The following is a 17693-nucleotide window of genomic DNA, read 5'->3' as shown; positions in this document are numbered from 1 at the left end:
CCAATCCTGGCCAGAAGTCCATAAATCTTCTTGCCATCCTGGTGTTCAATGTTTGTTTGGCAAAGCCTAAACAGGAGGCTGCTTGCAGTACCCTCCTTTGCAAGGGACTCAGCAGCCTCATTGCCTTCCAGGCCAGGAATCCAGACCAGAGACAATCTGTTAAGTCTTTCTATCGAGGAGAGTCGTTTTTGGCAATTTGCTACCAATTTAGACGTTGCTCGGTAGGAGGCAAAAACTTCCAACGCCGCTTGACTGGTCGAGAATATATTTATTGACTTGTGTATGACGTTGGATTCTTGCAATCTCTCTGCACACAATTCAATAGCGTGAATTTCCGTTTGAAATACAGTCGCATAGGTTCCTAGGCAAGTAGATATCTCTGTCCTGGGCCTGCGACTAAAAACACCTGCACCAGAACCGGAAGGTGTTTTTGATCCATCTATGAAACAACAACTATCTGCTCTTAATAGTTTCTTCTCTCGGAGGATCAAGTTCCCTATACTCGAGAACAGTACCTTATAAGGCAGTTCGTAGTTGACAGTTGGAGGCATAAAGTCATAGGTCATTTCCAGAATGCTGCAACTTCCAGTGTCAACCAATAGTCTGTTGCACTCTGCATTAAATTGATTTGTGCAAATAGCAATGTACACAAAAGTCTGTATGCAGTCCATCTAGCCTCTCTGTCCAGAGAAATTTGGAGAGGAGGTCGATCTAGAATCTAGAAGGATCTCCATGGCTGCTGACAGTGTGGTACCGATGGCACCACTGATATTACTATTACCAGGTCGGTTAATATATAGGAAAAAGTTGCCTATTTTAGAGCTCATTCAAACGACGTTCCAAAATTTAGAAGATATTGATCATTTTCAGAGTTTATCGAAAAGAACTGAAATTCACCTACAAGTCGCATTGAATAAAATATTAAAAATCGAAAAACATCTTTTCATTGCAACTTTTCTAACTTCACAAGATAGAATTTACAGATTTTTAAGTTAGCTTTTTATAAATTACTATTCTCTTCGTCAATTTTACTGATCTATCACACATAATCGGAATGTCTTAAATTTTAAACACGGTCTGTAATGAGCAACTTTTTCCTAGCTTGATCAACTTTGTATACTTATGGTTTCCGATTTTCCCTCCCAATTTTGGACACATTTCGTATCAGCAAATTTAATAATCCAAACTAAAACTCTTTGCTGCACTTTTGTCTAGTATACAGTCAATTTTGACCATTATACGGTCAATTCATTTATGTCCTAACGGACAGGAATAAATTGACTGTATACCTACTAGATGACAAGCATGCTGTCCACAAAGCAAAATGAATTATTAATAGGTTTCAACCTATGAAGATTGGTAGATGATATCATTACAAATACCGTGTTAAAATAATTTCTATTTCAAACTGTGGAAATACGAGTATTGTTGAAACATGAACATGTTCGGATATTGAAAAAAACAGTTATTTTTTTAAATGTTTCGGCTCCTTCACAGATAGCCTTATCAAACTGTCACGTTTCTTGAACATCTTTGACGGTCTTTCTGCGAGATTTTAAATTTGAATTGGGAAGATATAGAAAATTAAAAGAGGTGGATACGTTTCATTTCGCCAAAATGGCATCTATAAGACTGAAATTTGGCAAGAAAAAAAGAAAATTTGTTGAAAAAAATTGTTTTTCTATGAGATTTTGCGAATTTTCTCAAATAACAAGCAAAATTTATCGTTGGAATTGTCGTCCTGACTGCATCCCAAGGGGGATTATATCAGTGAATTTTTCATCAAATATCGTATACCTATTTCTAATTATCAACAATTGTAATCAATAGTCAATGTATCTTATTTCATTTGATTTGAATGCGATTTAGTGGCTATAGGATTGGTAACTCTACATAAAATATAAAAACTCATGACAGTTAATGAGTTGTCAAGTCAGTGCAAAATATCTCATCAGGTTGAATTGCGCTTTGAGTTCTGGAAATCACACATGCTTAGCTATTGATTCATTGATTGGGCGAATTAGTATTTCAAAAAGAGCAAATTACTGAAAAAGAACCCTTGAAAACTGGTTATTGGCAACCTATTCCAAGAAATTATATCAAGCAATTTCAAATATTATGAATTTTTCACTTTATTGTGGGATTTTCATATGGTATTAAAAGGCTTGATGAAGCGAAACACGTGTAGGGGTTTTGTAAACTGCTTAGTGGAAATCTAACAAAGTGTTTTCGAATAAATTGTTAGTAGTCTGCCGATTAAACGTATCTAGATCTCTCATCAGATATGGCAAGACATGAAGATAACCATATCTCCAATCAATACATTTTAAAATTGTGTAACCCAAATCAAATCAAATAATAATCAATATATATTTTATTAAAAATTCTTTATAATGTGGAAGATGTTGATATATTTACAAGGCACTTTTTATCTTTAAAAATGGCACAGATTTAGTGCAAATAACAAAAATATAAGTAATAACATTTTCGAAAAATTCACTTATGTCTACATAAATAAAATTACGTACAAATGAGATTTTTTGAGATTTATAACTACATTTCAAGAATAAAATCTAAAAGGATTTAACTTGTGCTCAACATCATAATAATCCAGATTCCATTTATACAATAGGTAAGCTATAATTATTTTATCACAGATAGTTTGGGCAAGAATATCTAGGACTGGCATCACAATTCCTTTCCATAACTTACCCAAGAAGATTAAATTTTTATTTATTTACAATAAGAGAAAATGGAAAAAATTATGTACATTAAATGCCATGCCATGGCACTGGGTTATTGTCATAATTTAGACAGTGTAATGCTAAAAATGGTCCCTTATATTAATTAAGTAGCACAATATGATAATTTCACACAGCCTTGCCTCCAAATTGAAAGTACAAAAGGCCGTTGAATTGTACTTTGAATTTTGTACAAACATTACTTAATTTCCTTTACTCAAACAATAGATCCATCCTTATTTTTCTGGAGGGGTTGCAACTCCCTTTGTAATCTGTCGAAGTCGTTGTAATACTCATGATCCGACTCTTCCTCAGAACTTTTTTGAGGAAGATAACTCGGGGTAGGCTGGAAACCAAATTGCTCCACAGGAGTTTTTGAACAGACATTCACAAATTCTGAAACAGTCGGAAGACCTATTGTTTGACTTGGAGTATCGTTATTCATAAGGTATTCGGGATTATCTATGTTATTTTTATAAAAATCTTCATAGGATTTCAAGACACTGGCGCTGGCACCCTCTGATTTTCTAGAATCTATCAGATCAACGTAAGTTGAATTTCCTTGAGTTTGCTGTGGAGAAGGCATCAAGTAGTCATCTTCGTCGACAGGCAGTTCAAGTTTTAGGGTACCCACTTGTGCTTGTGATCTAGCCGAATCGTATTCGTCAGACCCTATATCGTTTTTCATTTTTATTGAATCGCCACAATATCTGATGCTGGAGTCATCAGATTGTGTTGAATGGGTTTGATCAAGTGAATGTGACTGTACATATCTTAAAATTTTTTGATTCAAGTTGTTTTGATACTGTGAGGTACTGCCGTCTGAAGCCATAGGATGTGCTGATTGCCAATACCCGTTGGCAGTTGGTGTAGGAGAAGCAGAAGACATAGACAGCCGTCCAGTATGTAGAGAATTTCTTGGTTGATTTCGATGGTGTTCATCACTTTCTGATATACAGTCCGACGACTCCAAAGCTGAAGTAAGATTTCTGATTGTTTCCCTATCGTCCTGAAAAAATTTCAGAGTTATTGAGAATTTTAATCAAAATGGTGTGACGAAAAATTATTGTACACAATTATTGGAAGAATAATAAACTTGATGTGACTCGTAACTCCAGATTCCTTAACAGATTACAAGTGTGATATGTTTAGAACATTGTATTTATAAAATTCACAAGTTACTCAAAATATTGGATTTGTAACCTGAAGACACCTGAGTAAATCGTTTATTTAAACAACTCGAAAAGAAGTCGGTAATATTTACAGTTGATACAAGAAATGTCATAGACATTTGGAGAGGAACGTTTGCACATGTAAGAATATTACAAACTCAAATACTTAAATGTGTTTCTGATAGTCACCATTAGAAAAAAAATAATAATTCAGAAAAATTTACATTCGACACGCTATCGTTGCTAGTGTTTCAAGTTATATTTCAAACAAACGCAAAACATTTTCATATATATTCAGGAAATGGACCTAAATCATTAAGAAAAATAATTTGTTGAAGTCGATGAATGAAACGATTTAGGAATAAACTATCAGGGCAATGCATCCTATGAAATATCGTCAATGTATGTGTTAAAATGGGCTATTAGTGAATTTGAAAAAACCAGTTTCATGCAGTTTCTAACGAAAAATCTGAATAGGAATTCTAGCTCATTAATAAGAGTAAATCACAGTAGCATTGAGCATATTGATATTTCTCGCTTTCTGGGAGTTATATTGAATAATAAAATCTCATGGAAAAATCATATAAATGAAATAACTGGGCTTCTAATTGAAGAATTAAGAATTTGTTATAACAAAGTTAAATGAAAGAAAACCTAAAAATCATTTTCTATATATATATATATATATATATATATATATATATATATATATATATATATATATATATATATATATATATATATATATATATATACAAAATTTGAAGGTATTGAGAAAGTATCGAAAGGCGTCAAAATATGATATGAATAGTTCAAATATTTCATGTGCTTAAAAATTAGTACAATTTACGATTTCATTATAACATAAATATAAAAACATTATGGAGTTCCCCGATCATATCACCAATTTACAGAAATATTTAACCCCACTATTTACATTGAGTTCGCTATCTGATAAATTGGCCTTTCCCTCCATTCGAATAACTTGGAGTAAAGTTCAGTATAGTTTCTGAACTCACTTTTCTTTAGTGCTACTATCCTACCATTTCATTTCATTAAATTGATCTTATGACGAATTTACAATATATTTTTATAACAACATGCTTGCTGTTTGGAATATGTTTTATGATAGTATACTTGAAGGAGTCATAATTTTATGATATTATCATTATGATACAGCAACTATTTTACTTCATTTTGTTTCTATTCACTATTTCTTCAATTGAAGAATTATCTGTTGTTCATTGTGACAATAAGTGTATAAAGAAAGTTTATTGTTGAAAGTTAATGGCTTCACTTCAAAGATTAGTTAAAGCAGAAGTGTATGGAGTTGATTGTTTTGATTGTTGTAATATTGTTACTATTGGAAGATAATTAATGATTCAAGGAATTGATGTGTTTCGAAAATTTCAAATAGCACCTACTTATATGTATATATATTATAATGTTTACTCAAGCGCCAGTCTCCAAGGTGAATTCACTACCGGGAAATTTATGTGTTCTTTTCATTTGTTTGCACAGCATTTTTTTCAGAAATCTACACACGTTTTCAGGTACACAAGAACTTCATAGCGACAAGCATTGGAAGGTTCTGTGTTTACATCGATAATTATTATTACTTAGACAAAAAGTTCAATAGTCTACAAAACTTGAAGATTAGTATCACAATACCATTGTATAATTTATTTGAGTCATATAGATCTACCAAATTAAACATGTTTGATAATTTCTTATTGATACTCTAAAAGTGGGGGAATCTGCAGGAAGAAATAAAAGAAACTTATGAATTGATGTGATGAACGTTAGTCTCCAGAAAGAGACAATATAATAAATGATTTTATCTTTACATTAGCCCATAATTATTCAACAATTGCTTGAAGTTTAGAGTGGCTTTCGATTTTTTTATATCAGTTGATAAGAGTAGATAATATGAATAAACAAATACCTACATTTTTTCTTGTGTTGGTTTTGCATATAGCATGATTTCAATATACATTTATTCTCGCATTATTGAATGATTAAATTGAATCTATCAATCACGCTTTCTTTATAGGAATATTTCAATATTATATTTGAGTATTAAATTTATAAATTGTTCATTACCTGGGGATAAGTGAAATTTGTCAGCCTCATGAATTTATCTCCAGGTATAGCCAAATACCTTCCAGGATCCTGGGCCATTTTGGAGAAATCGTCTTCCAGCTCCTTGAAGCACGGTCTGCTCTCAGCATCTAGCATCCAGCACTTGATCATTGTCATATAAACATCTATGCTCGCTATCTGTGGCTGTGGTAATCTCTCTCCCTTTTCTAATAATTCAGGTACATCTCTAGCAGGAACATTATCATAAGGACGTCCTCCAAAGGTTAGCAGTTCCCATACTGTGACACCAAATGCCCAGACGTCAGATTTGTGTGTGAATATTCGATGTTGAATGCATTCCAATGCCAACCACTTGATAGGCATTTTACCTCCAGCTGCTTTGTACTCATCTTCATTTATATCTAAAAGTTTAGCTAGTCCGAAGTCTGTTATTTTAACACATGCTGGAGTTTGCACCAAAACATTTCTAGCTGCCAAGTCTCTGTGCACAAGACGTTTTTCTTCTAAGTAAGCCATACCCCTAGCTATCTGTGTTGACCAATTCAATAACGATTTAGACCCAATTCTGTCTCTATTAGTTCTCACAAAGTCCAGTAAACATCCTAGTGGCATTAACTGGGTGACAAGCATCATTTGTGAAGACATGCATACAGCAAGAAGCTGAAGTAAATTGGGATGATCAACTGAAGCCATGATGTAGGCTTCATCTAAAAAGTCTTTGCTATTGTTGGCTCCTGTATTTTCTCTCAATACTTTAATAGCGACAGGGATTTTGGCAGACGTTTCCCCTTCAAGTACCCAGACGCCTTTGTAGACTGTGCCAAATGCGCCATAACCAAGAATGGTTCCTCGGCGTATTTCTGTCTCCTTTATTATCCTTAATTTTGCTATGTTGGGCATTACATTGCTGGGGCGTAACGGCTCGTTATCTTCGAGACCAGTTAGAGCCATAGTCATTTTCATTGCATTCTCTTTGATTTTTTCCTTTCTCTGGTAGTAACATATGAAACCAATCGAAAGTATCAGTAGAAATATTCCACCGATTACTGCGCCAATTATGATAACAATGTCGTAAGGATTTTTTGGATAGACTGAATATGAGCTTGTAGCTACATCTGAGCAAAATGCCGATGCATGTCCATCATCCGGAAATACTTTATGTGGGAAATCTGCCGGGCAGGAGGCAACACAAACAAAGGCGGTGTTATTATCGTCATTATTTCCATCAATGAAAATTTTAAAATTCTGGCACACCACACAGTTTTCAGGGCCCGGACCAGTACAGCCACGGCATTCATCGTCACAGGCAATACATTCGTTTGTGTTGACATCTGGGTAATAGTCTGGTGTACATTCATCTTCACATTGTTCTCCCTTCTTGTATTGCATGCATTTTTGGCAACTGGATTCATGGAATCCATATCCAGTGCATTCCTTACATCTGTAAAAATTAGAAAATTATAAAAAGTTATTGGATGTAGACGTTTGTTAATAATAATAATAAACTTGTCCCTGGATGGATTCTTCAAGCTCACGTAGAAGTAAGAAAGCTCCAAAGTATGAAAATAGCACAAATAAATTAAAACCAAATTTCATTTATTTTACCATTCTTTCCTGAACCACAGAAACAAAATTATATTTAAACAATATTGATTTATTGATATTTCAAATTATCAATTGCAATACGGTTCCACCGACAGAAAGTATATTTTTCACAAAGTATTGTTGCTCTTGAAAATGTCATAAGATCTTTACGAAAAAACCCTCAAAGATAATATATTCTATAGATTTCATGCCTCACACCATTTAATCCAAGCAGAAAATAGATATTTGTTGAAAATTGGGTTGAATCTTGGTGTTTAATATTTTTTCCTCAAGTGCGGGATGTTTATCAATTTTTTAATTATTTTGTAATGTATTGAGATAGTCGAACAGAGTGTATCCAACATCTACCTAGTTTCTCGGGTCCTAGTGGATTTCAACGAATTCTGGGACAAATTGATTTTCAATTCAAGGGGGAATTTTTTCCGCGTATTCTTAACTCTGTCAGTTTCAATCCATAGCGGGGGTGGGCTCAACCTTTAGTAAAATGAGGAGTTGAATAATAATCCTTCGTTTGAAAGGGTACAAAATTACCTTTCTAGTGATATCTTACTTGTTGGATTTTACTTCTGTCATCAATTCGAATATGGCTTCCAGAGTCTCAGCCGTATAATTTCGTAATCGTTGAAACAAATTCAGTTATTACGTGTTCAAATAAATACCATAGTAAAATTGTATTATTCTACTGTGTATATACACTGTTTTTCAAGTTTTCTAATGATTATTTTCCCCAATTAGGTTTCAATGTTGATAAGTGTAATAATATTTTCTCAAAGAGAAATAAAAACGGTTCAATTCATTTGCGTAGACATTTATTGAAACTTGACGAGTTTTGAAAATGTTACCCATTTACTATTATATAATAATACCTACAGGTCTTATATCAAATTAAGCTCCGTAGAAAAACATTTGTTTACAATTGGCCCCGAAGGCGATAAATCAGGTGACCTAGCAGGCCATTCAATTGGGCCACAATTCCGCGGGAAACCGGTTATTTGAAAATTCCCTTACAGCGGCATTATAGTGCGGGGAAGCTTCATCTTGCTGGAAATGAAACCGATCAACATTATGATTTTGATCAATTCGAATATTTCTGTTATCAAAAGGACAATCGCTCTTCCAGCAAATCTGTATGTTACTGTTATTTCAGTAACATAAATTTTGTATATTCACAGCAACATTCAAATAAAATGTGCATTAATAAATTGAATGTTGTATAATAAGTGCGGGTCTTTACTTAAACGCTTTGCGTTCTTCTTAAATTAATTCCGGAATTGTCGGACCAATGCTTTCAAAGCCGTTCACGAAATAACTGACGAAGTTATATAAACCCAATAAGAATGGTTTCATTGATAATGTTATTTTATGTTCTTGCAAACGATTTTGATCTTTTGAATCTTCTTTTCTCCTTTATATCAAAATTGACGTATCCAAGTGTTTTTTGTTCTATTTCACTGAAACCTTAAAATCTATGTGGATACTTTCCGTTGCACCATTATGTATGTAACTTTTTAAATAGCATTTATTTTGTTTTCTATATCTGTATCTGTAGAGTAGGGAGGGTGAGAGTTAGCTCACAGCACTTAGGCCACATGTGACCCATTGTACATCCTCCCGAGGAGTTGTCCTCCTAGGTCATCGCTCATCCTGTCCTTTCCAGGAAGGTGGACAGGTCACTGGGAGACATCCCCTTTATATCGGCAGGCGTAGGCCAAGACTCGCCGAACACGCACAGTCTCATCTTCCTGTTCACACATTCTGCATAGAGGTGTGTCCACTAGCCCCATATTATTGCGGAACTATGGCTAGTTCCGCAATTGTCGAAATTCCTTGCCTGGTTATTCTTTTGTGGTGATTAAGATACCAGCCAGTTCTGTTTGGACCACGCTGATTTATTTTGTTTTATGAAGGGACCCCAATAAAATTAATTTTCTTTTCTTGAGATTATCAATTACGTGGCCCACAATGAATGATGAGATATTAAATGACTGACTTACCTCGGATGGCATTTTCTGCAAATTCCCTTTCCTGCTAACAATTTCAGGCTAGTTTCTTCTTGGATATGCTGACCTACATATTCATAATAGTAACCATCAGGACAGTTATCCTTCTTGTGTAAGCAAACGTAATTAGTATCGTCCATGATGGCCAATTCACAGGAGTTGCATCCACCTTCACCGAGAATTTCAGAAGGCCCAGTACAGCTATCTACGCAGTTGGCATGGCATTCTTTGCATACTCCATTTTCTTCATATTTGTTTTGGGAACATTTCGAAACACAAAAGTTTCCATCCTGTAGATGTTTGCAGGACGTGCAATTGTTGGCACCAGGTCCATGACAAGAAGATCCACATTGTTCATGGCAAGGTTTGCATTCGTTATTTTCTGCACGATATATTCTGTGAAACGAAAATACATTATTTGAATAAACAAATTATCGTGGAAAAAAAATTTCGAAGATATAATCATAGTGGAAACAGTTTCAACTGAACTCGATAAGTGGTAGAAATCAACAATGTACAATTTGCAAATTTTCGAAGATTTTAACTCTAACTTCATTCACTAACTCAGGGTTATTCCTTGTTCACTGGAATTTCTTGAATCTGACTTCCTGATTGGAAACTTTCTGATTCGAACAGGACTACTACTACTACTACTACTGAAGGATCTATGATGCCTCACAACTTATTACAATGTAAATATTTCCTTGATTATATTGAGAACAGAATTGTTTTTGTCTTTCGAACTCAGTTCAGCTGCCAGGTATGTCCACAGAACTTGAAGTTAAAACGAGTTTTGTATCACTCTGATTTTAATGGATTTTAATGGATTCTATAAAATAAATACCGTTTGTTTTGTTCTTTTAATTTCAAAAATTTCGTTGGGAAAGTATTTACAGTTCGATTTTTTTTTATATCACATAAGGTGATTTATCTTTCATCTATTGCAGGTTTTAAAATATCAAAATCTATATGTGAAAGAAAAAGAGTATTGGAAGATTCCCTCATCCTTGTTTTTTGTATCAAGATGGAGTAGTAGAAAGCCAAAAACTTTCTTTCCCAAAAAGTATTGCTATGTTTTCAGCAATTGGAATTGTGAATTATATGGAATGAAAAACTTTTTGAATTGAAGGGGTTATATTTTTAGGAGAGATTAATTTTTGGCAAAAAAAGTTTTTGGCTTTCTACTACTCCATCTTGATACAAAAAAATGTGGGAATCTTCCAAAGAAAAGAAGGAAGTAATCAATTTGAAAATAAGTAACTCTATACATTAAAAATCGTAATTCACGAATGAATTGTGTGTATTTTTTAAAATGTTATCCAATTTGGTAGTGAAGAGCCTTAAGGCAAGTGTCTTAAGGCGAAACATCGATGTCTACCAGTGACGATGACAGTGTTCCATGTAAGTGCAATTTGTTACCATACATTTAAAGTAGAACTCCTGTGAATGATATCTGATTTTATTCCATAACGAATGTTTGGAATACAAACTGAGTAGAGAAAAGTATCTTCTGTATAATTCAGTGTTCATATAAAAGTATTATTTCTTTCGAAAGATTTTTTTTATTTCGTATAATTCAATGTTCATATGAAAGTATCTGTTTCAGAAGGGCTTTCTTCCAGTTTGTGTCAGAAAGTTACTTCTTTGCATGATCTACACATCCATGTATAGAGTTACTTATTTTCAAATTGATTACTTCCTTCCTTTCCTTGGAAGATTCCTACTTTTTTTTGTATCAAGACGGAGTAGTAAAGCCAAAAACTTCCTTTCCAAAAAAAGAAAAAAATTGTATTCACCCTAAACACCCTGAACAAATATAATGAGTTCGTAAGTATTTTATCGCAATGGAATATTATCATCTGTTCAACTCTGTCAAATATTTTAACTTGTACGTAATATTGAAAAATTTAAATTTCCTACTGATTTAATGATCGAATAAGAAAAATGCAGTCTGAAAAATATAAAAACACCAATAAAGAATTTCATACATGTGTGAAAAGGGCAAAGCCCTTTCTATTTCTGTGAATCTTTCAACTGTAAATTCATTATTTTGTTTATATGAGATGAATACTGAAAAATATTCCACAGGATAAGGGATCAAAGTGACTGCAGAGCCATCCTGGACGACTTGAATACATTTTCTGTGTTTGGTAATAATAATGCACTTTCCCTTAATCTTGAAAAATGCCTTCACATGAGCTTCACGAATAATAAAAATAAAATAAATTAACTATATGCAATCAAGCAAAAATCCATTCAGAAAGTTAGTGAGTTAAGAGATTTGGGAATCGTAACAAATGATAAACTTAATTTCAAAGCACATATAAATAAAATTGCAAACGAAACAAATTAAATGATGGGATTTCTTATAAGGAACGGCAAAGATTTTAAAAACCCTAAAACGGATTCAAAAAACATTTCACCAACCCAATAACTTCTTCAGTTGAACTGGTGAAAAAAGTAGTTACAATACAATGATTGACCAATAACGATTATTCATTCTAGGAAATTTAACAAGGGTGAGAGATAAGCTTCTTGTTAGTCGTTTAATAGAGAATTTGTTCAACTTAAGAAGCTGCTCTGTAGTGAAACGTATTTTGAATGAAGTTCAAAGTAAATTATTTAATTATTTTCATGAATAGAAAGAAAAATATAAAAATTTCCTCATACTATTATGAGGAAATATTTAATGTCGGAAAGAAAGTAAAATACAGTTCGGATGGAACCTAACATCGTACGAAAATCACTAGATATGGAAAACCATAAACACTAGTAGCAATTACAATGCAAGGATAAAATGTTACATAATTAAATCGTATTGTGTATTTTGTTTTTTCAACTCAATCAGGAGAGATATACATTGGAAAGTTTCCAATTAGGGTCCATAAGGAATCATTAATCAAAGAAAGAGCCAAGAGTCTTTGATCTGGTCAAAGCAGCATTCGTGAATACTATAGTACAAAGAAAACCTCAAGTTCAGTGGACCATTAGACGTATCTGGAGATATAAATGATATATCGTTCTGAACATTATGTATAGACTATTAGTGAATACGGTTCATTATTCTGAAATATTTTTTGGAATGCTGCATTGCAAGTTGTATCATTTTAAATATAATAATAATAACACGTCTTTATTCACCATAAAAATACAAATGGAATGGACAAAAATAAAATAAAACAGTATACAGGAACAATTAACAAAAACAAGGAAAAAAACTTCCAGTATATGGTGAATAGGCGGAGTATCAGCCAAGGCTGTTTTTCAACTCAACCCCACTTTGTTTTTTTTAATTGACCCCTCTGATAATTTTGACATTGAAGTCTCAATGAATTTCATTCCCATCAATTTTTTTATTTCTCGACCCATTTTAGAAATAATGTTTTTCGATATATTTCAACAAAATCCAGTTTTAATATAATTCAATATTGGGCACATACACATACGTGTCAATACAACCAAACAAGTCCATAATCCAAAATTTTTAAAAAAATAACGATTTTTAGTAAATTAATTGAATAATCTGTGAGGAGGAGTCAACCTCTTTTAATGTAGTGACTTGTTTTATTGTATTGACATGTTTCAATTGTTTAAATATAACATTCTTTTCGACACGGCCATCCTCACAAACAATGAGTTAAGCCCTTTTATAATAATTTTATATTGTACTATCATCACACAAGTTTTGTAGCTTTTCCTTGAAGATGATAATAAATTTTATCGAAATCATATATATAAAAATGGATGTTTGTTGGTTGGTAAGTGATAAACTTCTACATCGCTCAACCGATCGTGATGAAACTTGACACGTATAAGTAATTTTTCATAGGGAAGGTTTTTAGGCTATCAATTTTTCTGTAACTCGCCACTAGATGGCGCTGTAGAACAATATTTTGAAAGCACTGTTCTATAACGCTGCGCACGCCTAACTTCGTTGATTCTGATTCTGTCAAAACATTGGAACAGCAGCGATACAGCAACATAGTACTAGTATGTTATAAGAGTACACTTCCGTTCTGCTGATCACCCGAAGATATTTTCCACGTTTTGTTTTTAACTAGTCATCAAAGGCTTCCCTTCAAAATTTTAAATACATTATTCATACGCACATTCTCAATATGGTGAAGAAACGATGTCTATAATACACCCTACCCTGTTCATATTTATTCCAATCAAAGATAGATTTTATTGAAAAATATGGAAAGAAAATATTTCCAGAATGGATTGAGACATCAAATTGATATTGGAATAAAAGTTAAACATAGATCAACGTAGCATTTGAAAATGTTGAACTTGCAGGGTGTGTCAAAGCAACTAGCAACTTCTAAATTTTCAGAACTGAACTTGGTACTGCGGTATGAACACTCTGGTGAATATTTCATTTTAATTCATTCTGTTTCACATGAGTTCTTGAAAATTTCCTAACAACAGTTTGATCCATTATTTTAAAAAAATCTATACAAAATATCATTGTTGAAAAGTGTACTCACCCGGATACTACGCTGCAGTTCTCTAAACATTTAGTACCAAGTCTGAAATGAGCACAGGATAAACACTGGTCTGGACCTGGTCCCCAACAGCCATCTTTACTACACTGCTCGTCACATACAAGACCTCTTGCTTTGCAACTGTTCAGGTCGCTGTTATTCGATAACATTAGATGATTGTCATGACTCTTTCGGATCAGATCCCAGTTGATACCTTCAGCTAGGCACAAGTGTTTATTCTCTAATATTGCCACCGTTCCCATATTGATTCTCTTCAAAGATCTTAGGTCCAAGCTTTCAAGAGATGTTTTAACAATATAAACAGACGTTGAATACTCGTACAAAGCTCTACCGCCGATGACCTCAAGATTGGAAAAATATGAAAGATTTTTGAAATCGGGGTGATATGCTTGTATATTCAGATACCCAGTTATTTCTTTCAGGGTACTAAAAACACTCAAAGCACTGGGATGCATTGCTGGATATCTATCACCAAAAGTGTAGTTAGGAAATACACTTTGGAATCCTTTGAAGGAGTTTTCCAGAATATCGATATTTCCTTCCAAAACTGTACAATTCTTGAAGTTTTGAATATTTCCAAAATGAATAGTACCATCACCGGAACAAGTTTTTGGACAGGGCCCTTCACATGGAACACACTCGCCGTCTACCGCATGTTTATTTGGCGGGCAAGTCCGTACGCAAGCACCATTATCTTTGAGCAAATGTTCTGGGCACTTTTTAACGCAAGTTGCACCGTAAGCGAATTTACCATTTGGATTTGGTTCCCAGGAATAAGTTGTCGGGTTATACAGTTGCATCGGAGGGCATTCTTGGGTACAAACTCCGTCATCGTAGAAGTTTTGACATGCTATACAGTCACTTTGTTTAGGTCCTGTACATCCTCCAGCACAAAAAAGATGACAACATTCTCTAGGTTTGGGGCCGAAACAGCGACCCTGAAAACATTGCGGACTGCAAAATTCTTTTGAAAATTGTTGGCAATTCTCACGGCCATCACCCCAACATCCGTGTTCACAGTCTTTATGGCAAGGCGGACATTCACGTTCTGGGGACGCAAAATTATAGACGTACGAAAAATTACCCTTGGAGTCGGACATAATTTCCTTCCAGTTGATTGTTTTGACGTGGCAAAGGTTATAATTGTTGAATGATCCGACGTTTCCCTTTAGAACATCTCGAAGGGCAGGCAATTCCAGGTAATACATTTTGGAAAGCGTGACAATCAGAGCGAATTCCTCATCCCGCACATTCATCTTGAATAACGTTCTTCCACGAATTATTTGGAGGCTAGGAAGGACAACTCTTTTCACATCCACATGAGATATCAGAACATATCCGGTTACTTCTCTTATATATTGGAGAAAACTGAGATCCAAGTTATCTTCTTGAAGCCACGTCAATTCCAAGTTTCCATCGACGTAAGTACAGTTCGTGTAGCGTTCTTTTAGATTTCTATAGTGACGTTCTCGATTAGATGGGACAGACATACGACCATTGGTTCCAATACAAACTGAAACAAAAAATGATATCAGAAATATGTAAATAATCATTGATTATGGTTGAAAACACAATGAACAGTTATTGCCCATATAAATTCACAGAACTTCATAGAAATGTAGCTTGACTTCGTTAAGTAATAAATTGCTGATGACTCAAAAATAAAGTTTGTCTATTAAGCAAGTCAAAAAGCAGGTCTCATACTTCCTTATTGTGACACAGGATACTGAAATGTTCCTAATAACTATTGATATAATTTCACTGTCAAGCAAATATTTTCGTGATAAATGAATCTGAAACTTCTGAGTATATCAAATTTTTAATATAACATTAATTCAAAGGGTGTACCTATCATTGAAATGTATGATGTGAGTTTGAAATGAATCCTAAAATACATGATTAATTATTTTCGATAAATGGTAAGATGTGTCTGATAGATCAATTTTACCTTGTACCTTGATAATACAGTTTTACGACTCATCTTCATATAGACAATTGTCAAAATCAGGTATAAAATAATTTTCTAATATGAGTCGATATACTCACTAAGTATAAATACCGGAAGGCCAAACGAAGTTTTCATTTGAAAATTTGAATTTCTTTAGGTGTCTCTTTACTACATAGCTGTGTAAATGTTCAAACTGATGACCATCAGTACCCATCAACAGTCAAGATTATATTCAAAACATTTTCTGGACTCACTTTCCGAAGCGTTTTCGGCGTGAATCGACAGAACTTGTCCAATTCTTTGACGTAAATCTATATAGTGGATTTTTCAGGGATCCCCGTAAACAGAAGACAGCGGGAGACAAATCTAGTTACCGTGGAGGCCATTAAATGTTCTTCTCTCAATTGAGTGCGAAAAATATTGATCTGAATACTGACGAACAGTCAAGGCATAATGCGGTGATGCAACATCGACCAACCTCCAATATACTCAAAGGGTGTAAAGTTTCAAGACAGGAGTAACTGCGTCGAAGCTATATTCCGGCTATTCTCTGCAGGTTCTCACACCTGACTTTTCGTCTACTACTGCGGTAAATATTTTCAAAAGTATTTGGCAACAAACGAAAACCTCTATCGCAAATACTAAAGTAGTAGTACTAGAAGCACTTCGTACTCGAGGTGTCCTTTGATAGTTATCTACCACCGTAGAGAGTAGATGAAATGTCAGGCATAAAAACCTGCAGACTATGGCCAACAAACCCGGAAAATAGCTTCGATACAGCATTATCATAATATGTAACTATATCAGCAGTTTCTAAAATATCTGTCGACAACCACTTCAGTTAAAAAAAATGCTACCGCAATGTACACAAGTGAAACATTTCATTTTCCCCTGTATTAGATTTTGACGTCGTGAATGTGATTAGCTCATTGAAAAACACCAATTCTGACGGAATAGATTGCATCTCAACGAAGGTCATTAAAAAAATTGCTCAATATATCGCCAAACCATCAGCACACATTATAAATTACTCCATACATTCCGGGGTTTTCCCCGATTTTTCCAAAATTGGAGTAGTAAGCCCTAATTTCAAGAAAGGCGACCTCTCTATTATGTGTAATTTTCGACACAATTCCCACCATTATCGGAAAGGTATTTGAAAGGTGTGATTAAGATAAAATGTACTCATTTTTATTCAAATTCCGAATACTGTCAAAATATCAGCATGGTTTCTGTCAAGGTAAGTCGACAGAAAGTGCTTCGTACAATTTTTTCAAATATATATACGACTCCCTAGATATAATGAAATATGTGGGAGCACTTTTCTTCGACTTTTCGAAAGCATTCGACATTACTGACCTGGAGATAATCGAAAGTAAATTATATTTCCTTGGTTTTCGTGGAAATTTCTTGTCATGGCTGATGTCATACATGTGCTTCAGGAAAATGTCAGGTAAAATCGGAGAGCATAAATTGGAATATTATGTGATGGACCTGGGAGTTCCTCAGGGATCGATCTTGGAGCCGCTTATTTTTTTGTTATTCATAAACGATCTACCTGACTATATCAGTTCAGATTCAGTAGTTCTCTATGCAGATGATACTACAAAACTAAA

General features: G+C 34.0%; 1 protein-coding gene across 2 annotated transcripts in view; it reads right to left on the bottom strand.

The window, feature by feature from the left end:
- Window positions 1–2359: 2359 nt before the first annotated feature.
- The window catches only part of Egfr (Epidermal growth factor receptor), a 221836-nt gene continuing 206502 nt past the window's right edge, over window positions 2360–17693 (bottom strand). For both annotated transcript variants that reach the window (XM_074179006.1, XM_023165393.2), the window contains exons 2-5: window positions 14112–15642; window positions 9616–10017; window positions 6017–7457; window positions 2360–3750 (exon numbers count right to left, since the gene is read on the bottom strand). In XM_074179006.1, coding sequence (XP_074035107.1) covers window positions 2959–3750; window positions 6017–7457; window positions 9616–10017; window positions 14112–15642 — 4166 coding nt within the window. In that variant the 3' untranslated portion in view covers window positions 2360–2958. The remainder of the gene's footprint in view (window positions 3751–6016; window positions 7458–9615; window positions 10018–14111; window positions 15643–17693) is intronic.

The sequence above is a fragment of the Leptinotarsa decemlineata genome, unplaced genomic scaffold (assembly GCF_025532065.1).
Source record: "Leptinotarsa decemlineata unplaced genomic scaffold, Ldec_3_MD MMD2_tig00004307_RagTag_RagTag, whole genome shotgun sequence".
Classification (NCBI taxonomy): domain Eukaryota; kingdom Metazoa; phylum Arthropoda; class Insecta; order Coleoptera; family Chrysomelidae; genus Leptinotarsa; species Leptinotarsa decemlineata.
Note: the sequence above shows the minus strand (reverse complement) of the source record. Positions and strands in the feature narration are given on the sequence as shown.